Source organism: Armigeres subalbatus, chromosome 2 (assembly GCF_024139115.2).
Source record: "Armigeres subalbatus isolate Guangzhou_Male chromosome 2, GZ_Asu_2, whole genome shotgun sequence".
In the NCBI taxonomy this organism is placed as follows: Eukaryota; Metazoa; Arthropoda; class Insecta; order Diptera; family Culicidae; genus Armigeres; species Armigeres subalbatus.
In genome coordinates, this window is record NC_085140.1 from 331810230 (window position 1) to 331823348 (window position 13119).

A 13119-nucleotide genomic window follows, 5' to 3' on the forward strand; every position below is an offset into this window, starting at 1 on the left:
CGGTCAAAAATTCAAAAACCTTACCTTCCTGTGCGCCCACCTTTGCTAGCGAGTCCACCTTCTCATTGCCGTAGATTGAGCAGTGGGATGGGACTCAAACAAAGGTAATTTTGAATGATCTTTCGACCATAATATGCATCTGCTCTCTTTATGTTCTATTTCGATTATTAGCTAATTTCTGAGTCCGAATTTATCCGAAGGAGTCCAGCTTTGTGATCTAGAATATCTTTCGGAACCCTTGATGAAAAGGTAGAAAAGTTAGGTAGAGTCGTTCGATATGGCAGAATGTCGTTGAAAGAATGGCTGAAAACGGGAGAGACAGAACCCCCCTCAGCTGAACAAAAAAGGGGTTCACTGAGGGGGTGGGACTTAAATCCGAAGAATGCCCGTTCGCCTTAGGCAAAGATCCTGGTATCTAAATCTCGTGGTAGAGACCTGCATCTTTCAGGAAGTAAAATAAGGCAGCCGCATTTGCCTCATCGTCAGCTAGGGTAATCATATTTTGGACATCTGCACACGAAGTGTTCTATGGTATTCCTGACTTCGCACAAGTCGCATTGAGACCGGAAAGGGCCCCCACGGAAGTTGTGGGAGACCTTGGTGTGGTTGGTCTGGAATCTCGACAGAATAGTCTGCTCTTTTTGTGAAGCAAAGTCGTGCCAGGGGCCGGTAGTGCCTTTAACCTTCTTTAGTGTATTGTTACTGTTCCAAATCCGAGCTCAGTCCTGGTCGACGACACTTTTTGTCCATTTTTAAACGTCGGCCAGCGGGACGGAACGGAGGCGAGGGCATCGGCGTCCACGTTTCCCTACGTTTCTGGACGAGCTCCCAAAAGGACTTTCGAAGGAAAATTCCGAAGAAATTCTTGAATAAACTTACTGTTACTTCCTGAAGGATTTTGATTGAACTTTTGTAGGAATTCAGCGAAGAACTTTTGGAGGAACTTTCCAAGGGTTTCCTGGAGAAACTTCCCAACTAATTTCTGGTGGAACCTTTGGTAGAATTTCTTTAAAACTTCCGGAGGAATTCCTGGAGCAATTTCTAAGTGAAATCATGGAGGAACTTCCGGAGAAATTTTTGGAGAAACTTCTGGAATAATTCTTGGAGGAACTTCAGGAGGAGTTCCTGGTGGAACTTCCGGAGTGATTCCTGATGGAAAATCCAGAGGAATTCGTGGTGGCACTTCCTTGGAGGAATTTCTAGATAAGCTTTTGGAAGAATTTTGAAGGAACTTCTAGAGGAATTCCTAGAGAACCTTCCGTTGGAATTTTCGAAAGAACTTCTGAGGAAATTCTTGAAGAAGCTTTCTTCGGAATTCCTGAAGGAATTTTCATGGAACTTTTAAAGGAATTCCTGGAGGAGCTTCCGGAGGAATTCCTGGAGGAGCTTCCGGAGGAACTTCCGGAGGAACTTCCGGAGGAACTTCCGGAGGAACTTCCGGGGGAATTCCTGAAGGAACTTCCTGAGGAATTCCTGGAGAAACTTCCTAAGGAATTCCTGGAGGAACTTCCTGAAGAATTCCTGGCGGTGCTTCCGGAGGAATTCCTGGAGGAACTTCCGGAAGAATTCCTGGAGGAACTTCCGGAGGAATTCCTGGAGGAACTTCCGGAGGAATTCCTGGAGGAACTTCCGGAGGAATTCCTGGAGGAACTTCCGGAGGAATTCCTGGAGGAACTTCCGGAGGAATTCTTGATGAGTTCCTGATGAGTTCCTGTTGGTTTCCTCCGGAAGTTCCTTCTGGAATTCCTCCGGAAGCTCGTTCTGGAATTCCGCCGGAAGTTCTTTCCAGAATTTCTCCGGAAGTTTATTTTAAAATTTTTGCGGAAGTTCATTTCGGAATTCCTCCGAAAGTTTCTTCTGGAATTCCTCTTCCGGAAGTTTCTTCTGAAATTCCTCCGGAAGTTCCTTTTTGGAAAGCTTTGGAAGTTATTTCTGGAATATCTTTGGAAGTTCCTTCTGGAATTCATCTGGAAGTTCCTCTTGGAATTCCTCCGAAAGCTCTTCCTAGAACTCCTCCGGAAGTTTTTTTTGGAATTCCTGCGGAAGTTGCTTCGGAAAATCTGAAGTTCTTCCAGGAATCCTTCTGGAAGTTCCTCTAGGAATTCCTGGTAGACCAATTGATACGAACTCCTACACAGTTTGAAAATTTTTGAACTTCTGGTTTAGATGAGGTGCGCATCATATACGCGAGCACGACGCACGTGTATGGACATGACTAGTCAATGTCAGATTTTGATCTGTTACACCAATTGTTCCAAACTTCACAATAGTTTGGACAACCTAGAACATCTGGTTTGGGTATAAGTGAAACGAAATTTGTAAGCGTGGTGTCTACGGACATGTATTAACATGAATGTATGATATCATGTTTGTATCGAGCGCAGTTGCCCTTGTAGACCGATTGATTCCAGAACATTTTGGGTAGCTCATAACATCTGGTTTGGATATAACAGAGTTGCAAATCACACATATAGGCTCTACGAACTTGTATGGACATGACTGGTTGATGTCAAAGTTATATTGAGCGCAGTTGACTTGATAGACTCCAAAGCAGTATGGAGTACTTCGAACATCTGATATTGGTATAACTGAGTTCCTAATCGTATGCATGGGCTCTACTGACTTGTATGGACATCTTATTGCTTACTATGTCTGAAACTTGATTTTGCATATGTACAACATGTGATAGATTTAGTTCGGAAAAGGTATTGGAGGGTAACCGCCCCTTCGGTGGGGTTTGATCCCACGACCCCAGTTCGCATGACAGGTGCTTTCCCTACTAAGCTACGAAGGAACTCCGTCGTCCACCGCAGCTTAGCGGGTACTGATGAAACCAAATTCCCAGCACCAGGAACCAGCCGATCTCTCGCAATACATTTTCAGAACTAACTCTCTCATATGTATTTTTGTACACCAAGTAGGTATTGTCCGGCTCCTACATACTTGCTTCATCAGCAACGCTTAATGCAGCATGGCTTAATACCCGGCATATAGGCAATTAACTTTGAATGTACTGATCTCGAGTGGCGATCTCTCTTCGCTTGTGTGGTCGGGTCGGGATCTGACGACCAAACTGGCACAACCTCACACAACCCTACTTTATTGAGCACCGTTGCTGATGAAGCAAGTGTGTAGGAGCCGGATAATACTAAATACTCATCCTACTTGGTTGGCATGTGTACAAAAATACATATGAGAGAGTTAGTTCTGAAAATGTATTGTGAGAGATCGGCTGGTACCTGGTGCTGGGAATTTGGTTTCATCAGTACCCGCTAAGCTGCGGTAAACGACGGAGGTCCTTCGTAGCTTAGTAGGGAAAGCACCTGTCATGCGAACTGGGGTCGTGGGATCAAACCCCACCGAAGGGGCGGTTATCCTCCAATACCTTATCCGAACTAAATCTATCACATGTTGTACATATGCAAAATCAAGTTTCAGACATAGTAATTAATTTCCACTCCGTGTGGCTTAATACCCGGCATATGGGCAATTAACTTTGAATGTACTGATCTTATTGCTGTCAGATTTGTACCGAGCGCAGTTGACCTGGTAGACCAATTGATCCAAGCTACAGAACAGTTTGGAGAACATAGAACATCTGATTGGGGTATAACTGAGTTGAAAACTATACACGTGGGCTCTTCAGATGTGTGTGGACACGACTTGTCAATTTCAGATACCTATCGAGCGCATTGACCAGGTAGACTGATTGATCCATACTCCAGAACAGTTTGAAGAACCTGAAACATCTGGTATGGGTATAACTGTGCTGTAAATCATATGCGTGGGCTTCAAGGACTTGTGTGGACATGATTAGTCGATTTCAGATAGCTATCGAGCTCAGTTGACTTGGTAGACCAATTGATCCAAACTCCTAAGCAGTTTGGAGATCCTAGAACATCTGATTTGGGCTAAACTGAGTAGAATATCATTCCCCTGGCCTCTATTGACCTACATGGACATGACGGGTTTCCATTGGCGCGGGTTTTTGTAGTTTTCATCGTCAACATTTGCATAACATCTTTCATTACTATAGAGGTCATTTTGGAGTCGCTAGGGATGTACAGAAGAAACATTTTGTTGACACATAGTATAGTCAATGCTAGAATAGTATTTTAAAACATTTTTTGAACCTGTAAGTTCCGACTGAAGAATGTCATGTAAATCGAAATTTACTATATTTTGAATAAAAAAACATCCTTACTCACGCCCCTCTAGGGACAAATTGAGCATCCCTAGAAACATATCTCACCAGTATGAAGAAACTAGATGAGATAGGTAAGACATCCGTAAAAGAATTGTGAAAATCGGTCGAAAGACGCTTGAGATACAGCTGTTCGAAAATTTAGTTTCCACGATTTTCCGATCACTGTATTCGGAGTGTTAATGCTTATGTTTACTTCAAAAATGCTTTGAAGAAAAATGCTATTTGCGCAAAACAATCATCATATCCCCGAAAAGCTGAATGAATAAGCTTTGAAATAAGCACGATTCGGCATGCGTGCGATTGCGTGCTCATAGTTAAAAATCAGGTTGAACAACATCATGTCTTCGCCATGCATGTTACAAGCAATTTTAAAAAACATCTTTGATTTACCATTGGATCGACATGATGCACCCCGTGCAATTTTCATCCAATCTTCGTGAAATTTTGAGGATAAACATTTCAAACATTATGAAAAGGTTGGGGGTCCACTATTGGGCACTTTACCCTAAATCGAAATTTTCTGGTAAAAGAACCATGAAATATGAGAGTCGCTTAGAAAATGGCTGGGAACCAGCTGTTTGAAACCATGATTCTCATGATTTCTTGATCGCAATATTCGACATATAAACCAAGAACATGTAGGGTAAAGTGCCCAATAGTGGACCCCCAACCAATAGTGGACCCTCCAGCCATTTTTGCATTATTACAGCACAATGTAAACATTTTGCTATGAAATTCCATCGGGAGAACCTACCTTACAGTCCTATGATTTGATTACATGCATTGGAAATGCTATGGAAAGTAAAATTAAATGATTTTTTACAATTCTATAAAAAATAAACACGAGAGTGTCCATTATAGGAAAAATTTGGGGGGTCCATAATAGGGCAGAAGAACGTCCCGAAACGGAACATAAAAATCAAATGAAGTGTCGACTATAGGGAAGCAAATTCCTATTATGGACCCCCAGGGGGTCTACTATAGGGCGAATTCAGTCAGACTTTAAATGTTAATTTCAATGAATAACGTCGTGTATTTCAGTGTTTTATGTATATATCGTGAAGAGGAGATGCAGAACTTGGTATTAGATGTCAAGCAGAATTATTATGTTGAAAATTTCTACTCCTTATGACAAAAAGAGCAAAATTTCGCTACTAGGGGGTCCCCTATTGGGCATTTTACCCTACTTCCCAACATGTAATTAGGTTCTGGGTTCATTTATTTTATTAAACAAATGTGATGAAATTTGCATAAAAAGTACAGTCACAAGATGAATCATTGGACTAATATACCATGCGTCTCCATATGCTTTTATGCTTATGTATATGCTGCTGACCAGTTTTCAACATCCCTATCAACTGTATCACTTGGGAGGCCCATTTTGCCTGAACAATAGGGGCAACCAACTCTAAACTTTGCGAAAATATTACTCATTGTCCCGCAATAGTACTTGGTGGTATTTCTAGTATCCATGATTTTCGTCAAACAACGATACGGTTGCTAGTTCGGTTGTTATGGCGTTTGTTGGTTAGTTAATGAAACACAGTGCTCCTTCGTTTTGAAAACATCTGTTTTCTACCTCCTACAGATTCTAGAAAACATTCAAACCGCCATTTTATATTTCTAATACCATAAAACCAAAAAAGGAGCCCCAAAGATTGTTCCAAAAGTGTTGGTAATGGAAATAGTTGTTCAGGGATTTTTTTTAGAAATTTAAAAGAGATTAATATTATGTGTTGCATAAAACGGGGTATGTATTTACTGGGTAGCGTCGTGTTTCATGCTTTCCAAAGCAGGGGCCTCATTGCGCATCTCTTTTCGACAGCTCTTTCGTATGACAGTTAGCATGGTTTGCTCGTTTCGAGTCGAGGTGCGCAATTCCACCCCAGGGCTCTTTGATCAATTTTCCGTTGATACGACGTAGTTTTTCGCTAGTATACGTTAGTATTTCTGGATACTGTTGAAAGTTTAGAGTTAGTTGCCCCTTGGGACATGCAGATATGCAGATAACGTAGTATTTTAACTTATATGAACATGCAATCATACAAACATAAAAATAACTTCTACGCCGTTAAAACGACAAACCCTATCTTACTTTGTGATATAATCTGATAATGTTTCCAGCCAATCAACTTACGCAAGTCACCAGCCGATTTTATAGATCGAGAACTACAAATGCAGCACATGAGCATCACGAATACACATTTACTGTCGACCAGTTGTTGAAATGAAGGACGAGTGAAATAAAAATAGCACCACCATATTTATTCAGGCACCGCAGGTGTATTCAGTCTGTTAGAAGACGTTAATCCTGTTTTTCTTTCTAATGGTCCATTTTTGGGTAGGAATTTGGGTTGACGTGCTGAAATGAAGATGTTAACTATCATTTGTGGTAACAAGGAATGATAGCTATCATTAGACAGCGGACGGGACATCTACACAATAACTAGTGGACCGTTGGAGAAGTTTTCTCCTTACTAGGAGGGCAGGAACCGAACCCACACTCTACAGCACGGAAATGCGCCCAGACGACGACGCCACTCAGCGCACATGAAGCCCACATAGGTTGAGCTTCCGAGGGGTAGCATTTAATTTTTATCCACTGGATGCTAGACAAACGTTGCTGGAGTTGCCTTATCTTAGTTATCGGATATTCAGGAGTCAGGAAACACTGTTGGTGCGATTACAGAAAAAAAACTGTTGTTTGATATTATATTTGCTTCGCCAGAACCGGCTAATAACGAGCTGTGTGATGATCTCGTCAATTTCAGCTTCTGCATAGATCGTATAACGATCTCTAACAGCGCTACAAGCTGCTCGTTCGTTTGGCAAAACATTTGAGTGAAGTTAATCAAATTCATGTGTTGATATGCGTTTGCATGAAAATCTTAACATCCTACACAAATACGTGTTGGAATGACATTTTCTTTTTTATTTTAATTCTAGGAACGACGTGCGGAGATTGTGCGCCAGAACAAGGCCGCCCTTGCCACTCAAAAGAATGACGACTCCAGCGTCACCGCATCATCCGGTTAAGGATCGACTAGAGCCATCGTACGAGCTTCCTTCTTTAACCCTCTCTCTTTCTCTTCTTCATACCTACCATTTAAATTGCAATTGCAATGCACCGACCGCTCGTCCTCCCCATTTTCTCCCTAAGTAGTGCTAGAACAACATTGGCGGCGAGACATGAGCGCGTGAACATGACACCAGAAAAGCTCACTGCGAATCGCACCAAGCAAAACTAGAAGTACATGAACGAGTTCAGTCACAAACACAGAATAAAATACCTAGAGAATTAAATAAAAGAGTTATGAGAAAATAAATAACAAAGTATCAATTGCAAAACAAACAAGAGCAAAGAAAATAAGAGAATTGATATCAGCGAGCATAGCAAGCAAATCAGCAAGCCGAAAAGCAGCGCCGAACGCAAAAACCTAACAAAAAACTGTTTATTGATTGATCTAGCCATTTGATGCAACGTGTGCAACCAAAAGAAGATAGATAGATACAAATGAATCAATAACAAAACTTCTTTAAAAGAAGACTATAATCGATATTTGAAATAAATTTGAAGAAAACCTATAATCACTACCTTTTTTTTAAACAACAACTATTAGGAAGAACGCTGATTCAATCTGCAAAAAAGCAACATGGTAGAACTTACTACACAAAACCAATCAACAAAGTAGGTCTCAAATGAACACCCTATAATCAGTTGAAGGAAATTTAAAAAATATACTATCACATAAGGAAGCAAAGATGACTAACATTTAAATTGCAACTTGAGTTAATTTCTATAATCCAACAATGTAAAACAGATGGTGTTATGTCGGTCGATGGAAAATCCTTTAGCGTTCAAATAAATGTAAGCCGAATGTATTTCTCTCCATATAACCCAGAAAAGTCTCTTTACATGCATATAACGGAACCATTTGGTGTCAGAACTTGATCCGAAAAGAAGTTAAACTGGATATTACGTTTCCTATAAAAGGCAAGTTTCATTTTTTTTTTATTTTCCAACCAATCAGAATAACGATGAGGAATTAGAAAACGACGTTTTTTTGTTTCAAAATAATAAATTTATAGCATATAAATAGATCTTAGATAGCTCACAGAACGTGAACTTGAAAGCGGTAAGCAAAATTTGTGTCTGCTATCCAGAACAAGCGATCGCATCTCAGTCCCATCATCGACGGAAACTGCCCAAACATACGTCACTCGTCTCACAAAAAAATAAAACAAACAGGTGGAAAACAAACAAAAGTAACAATAGCAGGAATAGGAGCAGCGGTTTTGCTAATGCTGCGACAATTTAGGTAAAAATGGACGCAATTTTTTGAGTTATTTTTTTGTAGTTTTATAGAAAGCAAGCTTTTCGAGATGGACATTTTTAGAGGAATACACCCAATAGTATTAGCTGATCTAGGCAACAATAGAAGCATACAGAAGTCAGAATCACTTAGATAAATAGCACGAGGGGAAAGTGAAACACAGTGAGAGATCGAGTCGTCGTGTTCTCCAGGAATGAGAGACTTCAGTGAGGTGCGACATTGATCGCTTGATGTTTCAGTATCGAATTGGCTTACTTCATTTGCTCTTTATTGGTTGCAAACGAACGCAGGGAAGAAAAGGGTTTTGATAAAACACAACCCATATTAACAAGTGGCTGACGATGGGAAACGGTTGGAAATACGGATGAGTATATGAATTTGTTGAGTTAAATAATAGTCGTGAAATTATTTTCACAAGTTTTATGAGAAAGCTGAAAGGAATCGATCGACAACGTTGTTACACAGAGATTTCAGAAATTCCGTCGAGTACTGATCGTAGTACGACCGACATTGTATGCAACACAGGGTCAGCTTAAAAAAGTTGATATTAACCAACGGCATTAGACACATGTCGTTTCAGACTTCAAGTGAAAGTTACTGTCTCAAAAAGTGCGAGTTTAACTTTTTTTTTCTAATAGTCGATGTCGTTGACTATTATAGCAACAACGTTCAAATGAATCTGATCCGCAACGAATTGATATAAATTGCTTGACAAATATGTTGGTTAAAATGACGATGTTCACATTCTGACTAGGTCAGTAGACGTAACATCGATCTCCATACATTGGATATATAGAATCACCAAAAAAAATATTTATTATTTATACAGCAAACATGATGCCACATCTTCCGTCATTTTCCTGCAGGGTCTTAAATTATAGTGGTAAGAGCCCGGGGATGAATTTCCAAATTTCATATCTAACAATCCCAGCAAATTGTTTCCCAATTTGTATTTCCGACGCTGTCAGGTTATTATAGGATCAATTCGGGTAGCTTCGAGACCGAACTTGATATGACACCATGGTGTTAGGATCCAGTCAACCTCAGCGTATGAGTAAATAATCAAGGCTATGATCTGTAATCGACAAGTTCAAACATCTTGAGGGATAAGCAAAGCTCAGAATGGATGGATGACCGAATAGAAGAGTAGAGTTACAAAAAGGAAGCAAGTTTATGTTAAATCTCAATTTTAAAATTATTCTTAAAAAATCCCTTGTAAGTTAAGTGTAACCTAAGCTCTATTAATTATTATTACGATTATCATTACATTATTGATACTGATAGCACTAAAACAAGCAAATTAAGACACACTTACAAAAAATATTATATACCTACATTCATATTGCATCGCCTCTGTGCCGCCTTTTTACATTATTATTCTCTCTATTATTGATTCTAATTGCGAAACTAAGGAAAAATCCAACATTTATACATATATTTATACCTTAATCGCAAACCTGTGATGGGATGGGCGGAGGAAGGCACCTATCTACAGACACATTAAGGGTGCGGAACATTTTAGTTCCCACCGCGCTTCTTCCGGAAACCTCCCGAACACAACGTTAGAATTTTAAGTTTTGCTTATTGGCATTGTGTAAACAAGAGATAGCTGTTGTGTATCGTCACGAACGTATAAGGAATTGCAAGTCGGAGCTCGGAAAGCGTTCGGTACTTTTAAGTGCTTACATTTTTACGTAAAAGAAGTAATGAGAAGCCTTTTGTAATATAGAATAAAAAATTGGAATGAAATTAAAATTCAGCTTATCCATTTGTTGAACTGAAACACCTGTTTGAGAGCTTGATTGATTCGTTTCTTTTAGTTTTGTTCAAAGCATTCCCGCCTAATACCGTAATTAATCTGATAAAAGTGCGCAAACATGGCACCTTTTTGTCACCTTTGAAAAGGTTTAACAGATTGGCGATAGTGCCACGCTGGTATCTATCTTCGCTTTTTTGTATGAGTCACAAAAAATAAATACATACATTCAAATCACACAATTGTTTAGTCCCAAAATAAACGCTCCGCGGACAATAAGATGCGCTTTATTTGGAATCACTCATCACTAAGTAAAACTAAAGATTAAACACATCATTTCGATGTGCTTGATATGGAAACGGTGGAAGAAACAAACTCCCAAATAGCGGAAAAAAGTGTTTATACTAGCTCAAATCACGGTGTTATGAATCGATGTTCGCTAAAATGCATAAATAAGGAATGTGACAAAGACACAGACGGAACAGAGACTGGTTTACCAACGGAACAAAATGGTGGTAATATTGTAGACAAAAAAAAACAAAAAACTAACAAAATAAGTAAACTAAATCTAGTAAAGTGCTTAAAGGACATTATTTTGGTAAATGCTTTTTTCCCTCGGTTGGATGCTTGAATGGAATGGAAATACCAAATTTAACAACAATGTGTTGTAAAAAATAAACAAAAAATGAACTATCAAAGCAAACATTAAGTAATAAAAAACGATGGAAGTTTTTCTTCGTTCCCAACACAGACGCATGATTCACTTTCACTAAATAGGAAAGCCCAGCAAAAATAGAAATCGAACATTATTGAAAAATCTCTTTGAACAAAGTGAAAATAAAAGCAACAAAAGTGTATCAAATCTAATCTAAAAACGCATTATACAATTATCATGATTAATATATTATTAAATCTATTATATATAGCACAAGCAAGCTTCTGTGATGGGTTTCATTCATATTTTTAACGGAAAAGAGAAAAAGGAAACAACAATCAAGCAGCAACGTTAAGTAAGATCAAAATACCGACTTAAGTATGCTTCACTATGATATTAGTAACTCGGAGTCTGTGAAAAACATCACCACAATAAAGGCACAGCTCCAGAGCAGAAACAAAATAAAAATGAAGAAACATCCAGCGGAAACCTAAAACAAGACAAAAATGAAATCGAACACAAAAGAGAGGGGTGCGACAAGGCATCAGAGTAAGAACATGCAAGACACACAAACAAAAGGAATGAATGAATGACGATAATGAAGAAACGAAACAACAGTTTAGTGTAAAATATAAAACCAAACTAACAAGTGGAATATCAGAAATAAAAATTGATTTCAAATAAAGACAAAAAAATCAACGTTTTTTTACGTTTCACGTTCGAAACTTCCCTACTTCCCTCCCAATCTATTACAAAAAATCCGACTCAATCCACCTACAGTCCTTCTTACACTTTTGAAAAGTTTGAGTGTGACGAGTGCATATAACAAATTCTATGCATAAATTGGATAACAAATAACTGAGATTTTTATACTAAAAAAAAAGGTCGTATAGCTTTAGTTAGTACATTTTGATCGCATTTCAGAGATATCCGCAGTATCCTATATCCGATTGCAAAAAAGCATTCCATGGCAATATTCTAGCTTCCGCTTATAGTTAAGAGAGCTCAAATAAAAATACACAAAGGCTGCAGATTCAACTTGCCACCAACGGAACTTTGATCAGATGAAAATGTATGACATATGGAATGTCTTATGCTCTTAATCTTGAGGTAGGTATCTTCAGAACCCAATGTCTGACCACAAAATATCTGGAGCCCACTGTCCGATTGAGAAAAAAGAAAGTTAATGTATTTAAGGGCAATATTAGAGTGAAATCAGTAGTGATTCAGTCTCATTCTAAATTTTCGACCACTATTCTAGTTTTAATCTGGAGCAAAATAGAACAAACTCGCGGGTTTCCCCAGCAGTGTTCTATACATGTTTTTCAAATTTTCAATTAATTGAAATGTTATTGCCAAGTTACTGTTACTGACATTTGACTGGTATAAAAAATGAATCTAAAAGAGCTGCTGGGAAAATGAATGTTTCAGATTCATATTCAAACTGACAGCCCCGAACGATTTGAATCACTGCTGATTTTACCCTCAGGGTAAAGAAATCAGTAGTGATTCAGTCTCATCACAGACAAACAGACATAACACTCGTCAAATTTCCATCGTTCAATGATTTACTGGTCGATTCAAATAATCATTAGTTGGCCAATCGATAACTCGTGGCGCTCGCATCGGATTTGCTCGAGTCTGACGTTTGCTCACTACCGCCATCTGGTTCGTAATTTGCCCAACTAACTGGAATCGACAGATGTCGTTAGTGTTTGAATGACGATTAATTTGATGAGTGAATGTTCAATGTGTTATGTCTGTTTGTCTGTGGTCTCATTCTGAATTTTCGACCACTATTCTAGTTTTAATCTAGAGCAAAATAGAACAAACTCGCGGGTTTCCCAGCAGTGTTCCATTCATGTTTTTTCAAATTTTCAATTAAATGAAATCATTATGTTGCTGCCAAGAAAGGCGCGCTGTAATTGCAAAGTGGATTGATGTGTAGATAAAATGACGCATTCATACACCAAAACAATTGGAAAATATTTGAATCTCGTGGTTCAAATCTGCAGAAAATAGAACGGAGCGTTATACCAGTTTTATTTTTTTGACATTTGACTGGTATAAAAAATGAATCTAGAACAGCTGCTGGGAAAATGAATGTTTCAGATTCATATTCAAACTGACAGCCCCGAACGATTTGAATCACTGCTGATTTTACTTC

General features: G+C 38.8%; 1 protein-coding gene across 3 annotated transcripts in view; it reads left to right on the forward strand.

The window, feature by feature from the left end:
* The window catches only part of LOC134212758 (stathmin), a 208089-nt gene extending 196487 nt beyond the window's left edge, over nucleotides 1-11602 (forward strand). For all 3 annotated transcript variants that reach the window (XM_062690896.1, XM_062690897.1, XM_062690895.1), the window contains one exon: nucleotides 7154-11602. In XM_062690896.1, coding sequence (XP_062546880.1) covers nucleotides 7154-7243 — 90 coding nt within the window. In that variant the 3' untranslated portion in view covers nucleotides 7244-11602. The remainder of the gene's footprint in view (nucleotides 1-7153) is intronic.
* The last annotated feature ends 1517 nt before the right edge of the window (nucleotides 11603-13119 follow it).